The sequence below is a fragment of the Nannochloropsis gaditana genome (genome assembly GCF_000240725.1).
Source record: "Nannochloropsis gaditana CCMP526 unplaced genomic scaffold scaffold221, whole genome shotgun sequence".
In the NCBI taxonomy this organism is placed as follows: Eukaryota; class Eustigmatophyceae; order Eustigmatales; family Monodopsidaceae; genus Microchloropsis; species Microchloropsis gaditana.
In genome coordinates this window covers 1-3489 of record NW_005803732.1, presented here as the reverse complement: position 1 = coordinate 3489, position 3489 = coordinate 1, and the positions used below count along the sequence as shown (strand labels likewise).

Genomic DNA, 3489 nt, shown 5'->3' with positions numbered 1-3489 from the left:
CAGGGGATCAGTGTCCATGGCAGGTAAAGCATACGCGTCCGTCAATGTAGTAAGGCCCGAGGCATTAGGAGGGTAAGGCCGAGTCAGGGGCTCCGAAGGTATCGTGTCATATCCTTCCTTGTCGCTGCCCTCCCGGACCTCCCCCTCCTTTCCCTTGGTCTTGCCTCCTCCCGTGTCCGCCACGATGCTGCGGAAAATCCGGTTGATGGCAAGCACCGCCGCTTCCTTCGTCAAGCTGGCTAGATCGGCCCCGACATATCCCGGTGTCCTCCGCGCAATTTCTCCCAAATCAAAGTCCCCGCTCAGCCGCATTTTCTTAGTCATCACCTCCAAAATCCTCCGTCGGGCCTCTAAATCTGGCACTCCGAGGGAAATCTCCCGGTCGAACCGGCCCGCCCGCCGCAAAGCCGCGTCGAGGGCATCCGGGCGGTTCGTGGCGCCAATGACCAAGACGGGTTTGCCCCCCGTCTCCTCCAGGGAAAGGGCATCCATGCACGTCAAAAGCTGGGCCACAATCCGACGTTCCATGCCCCGGGACGCCGTCTCCCTCTTGGGGGTGATCGCGTCCACTTCGTCGATAAAGACCAGGGCCGGCGCGGCCTGACGGGCCGTCGCGAAGAGCTCCCGGATTTTTTGCTCGGATTCTCCCGACATCCCACTCACCACCTCGGGCGCCGACACCTTCAAAAACGCCACGCCCAGCTCCCCTGCCACGGCGTTCGCCAACAAGGTTTTCCCACACCCCGGCGGCCCGTGCAGAAGGATCCCACGGGGAGGTTCAACCCCAAGATACGCGTATACCTCCGGGTATTTGAGGGGGTACTCGATCAGCTCCCGCACATCTTGCAGGACGGCGTCGATGCCAGCCAGGTCGGTGAAGCGGGCGGTGGGACGTTCCACGGGCAGGAGGGGAGGCGGGGACGAAGAGGAGAAAGCTGCGTCCTCCCCGGGGGGCAGAGAGGGGGGAGGAGAGGAGGGAAGGCGGGGGGAAGCACGACGTCGCTTTGACTTCCGTCGCATGAGTTTCCCGTTCGATTCTGTCTCTCCATTTGGCAACGAATGTCCTCCTTCTTTCCCGCCACCTTGAGAGTCTTGCTGTTTCTCCGCCGCATGTGGCTGACGCTCTCTCTCCAAGTGCCGGGGCCCCGCCCCCATTCCCTCCCCCGTGTCCCTTGTCGGGGCAACGGCGGCCTTCCTATACGCCTGGCTCAAGGTATGGTTCAAAAGGTTCAGGCTTCGACTCTCGGCCATCCCCTGTAACCCTTTCTCCCGTTCGCGCGCCTCCTGCTCATACGCGGCGTCCGAATCCTCCTCCTCTTCTCCTCTGACGGCACGGGTCTCGTCTTCCCCTTCCTCCTTCATCTTTTCTTTCGATGCGCTTTTTCCTGGGTTTCCCTCTTCTTGATAATAAAGGCCCCCGTACAAGCTCACACAGTCCGTTCCCTGTCGTTGTGGCCTCTCTGCGCCCCTGCCCCTCCCCCTCTCGCAGCTATCGCTATTTCGACCTCGCTTCTTGACACCTCCTCCTTGGTTTTCCCCGCAAAGCGCCTGATTGCCGGGCGTTTCATCTTTTTCAGAGCGTTCCAAGCACCAATGCAGTGCCCGGGCCACTTGTTTATGCAAGGTGGCTTTCGGCTTCCGGTCATACTCACGGTGGTCAACTACCAGTCGTTCCATGATACTTTCTTCCGAGGGAGGACGGCTATCGGGACAAAGGTTGGAAGTCGGAAGATTGAGTTAAGGTGAGGTGACGTGTGAAAAAAGGTTTAAATGCTGGTCATGATTCTGGAAGGACAGGGAGGTTTAATATGATAGGGAAGATCAACCATGAAGGACTTACTTATCCGACCCCCGTTCCAAAAGCAGGTTTTTGATGTAATAAATGAGCTTCGGATCCCGAGCCATTGCTATTTTTATAATGAAAATTTGTTCGTCATTTAGTATTTTTTGAATGAGAGCTTAGAAAACAGTTGGTTAGGGTCCAGAGCATTGCGAGGCCACGGTATCCTCGACCCCATAAGCCACAAGAGATAGGGCCTTCCGGGCCCGTTATGGTGACTTATGATCTTTGTCACATTTATTCATATATATTTCGTAAAAAAACATAATGTACATGCGTGGGAGGCGCGGAAGCTTGAGACGGGCAGGATTAAAAAGTCCGTGTGGGCCGTTCATTGGCAATGAAACGGAAGGCGAGACCCGCGGTACTGCTCCCACGAATGGAATGCGAATGAATGACTCTGACATTGACGCCAACACCCTGTCTCATACAGACCTTCCTTCTGTTTTGACGACAAAATAAGCTGCATGTTGTGTCACATAATATAAAGTCAAGATAAAGGTGTGTGTAATGTCAACAGCACAATCAACCTCCCCACCCCACCCCATACACAGGAGCGACGATACCATACGCCATGATTTCTTTTTTTACAAAACTAAAACGCGAATTCTCAACTTCTGCAACCCATTTATCCCTTCTTCCTCTTCTTTTTGCCACCCTTCCCTCCTCCTGCGCCAATGGGAGGCACGTATGCATCACCAAATTCGCTCGTTCCCTTAGCACCCGTCAACTCAGCAACCACCTCCTTCCAATCCGGTTGGCCCACGCCCCTCCGGATGATACTGCCGTCTTTCCGCATCACAATCCCGATCCCAGTGTTTCGGGCTTTCTCATTCCCTTGCCGCACGGCGTCCTCGAGCTCTTCATCGATGTAGGTAGCCCAGGAAGCAGAATCCGCGGGTTTTGCCACGTAGGCCTCCGAGTCAATCATGGCCTCTTTCATACCCGTGGCTTTGTCCGACATCCCCCCGAAGCCTTTCACACCGATGGCTTCCTCCCCCGTCTTGTCGTTTCCGCCCTGGATGACAAAGGGTGCGATCATGACGTTGTTTTTGGCAAACAGTGTCTTCCCAACGCGGGCGCCAAAGAGGGCGTCAGCCAGCTCTCCTTTGGGGGCAGCCAAAACGATCAAATGCTGCCCTCCCTTCTCCCTCAGGTCCTTCACCGACGCACTCCTAGTTTCGTTCAGCCCCACCTTGAAGGTGACGGGCAGACCGCTCAAGGCCCGTTCGCGCGCTTTTTTCATGTCGAAAGTGAGGCGAAAGGGCTCCTTGGCCCGCAAGGCTTGCATTTCCTTGTCCGTCACTTGCTTCAGGCGATTCTCGAACACCCAGGCCCCGGCCGCGGCGGCCGCGACCCCAAAATCCACCCCGACGTTGAGGATGGACTGAGAGAGAGGCAAGGCGTCCGGGCGATGTTGCAAAGATTGGACCAACTGCGTCACCGCCGTGTAGCCCCCCAGGCTGGCACCGACGCCGATGCCACCGTAAATGAACAGGCGAAGGGACCGGAAGGGGGTGGTGGCCTCACTACGAAGCTTGTCATACATGGTGGGCGAGAGCCCTGTTACGGCTGTGTTTTCTTCCTCTGCTTCCATTTCTTCCTCTTCAAAGCTAGTCTCGTCAGTCGAAGTAGCGAAGGGGGGGGGG

General features: G+C 56.5%; 2 protein-coding genes across 2 annotated transcripts; both read right to left on the bottom strand.

Moving 5' to 3' along the window:
* Nucleotides 1–395: 395 nt before the first annotated feature.
* NGA_2104720 (uncharacterized protein) lies at nt 396–583 on the bottom strand (the record flags this gene model as incomplete). Its single annotated transcript, XM_005855330.1, has 1 exon — nt 396–583. A coding segment is annotated over one exon (188 nt), but the record flags the coding sequence as incomplete, so codon positions are not given.
* A 130-nt stretch (nt 584–713) lies between these two features.
* On the bottom strand, nt 714–830 carry NGA_2105620 (uncharacterized protein; the record flags this gene model as incomplete). The annotated part of the gene is made up of 1 exon (XM_005855331.1): nt 714–830. A coding segment is annotated over one exon (117 nt), but the record flags the coding sequence as incomplete, so codon positions are not given.
* Between the last annotated feature and the right edge of the window lie 2659 nt (nt 831–3489).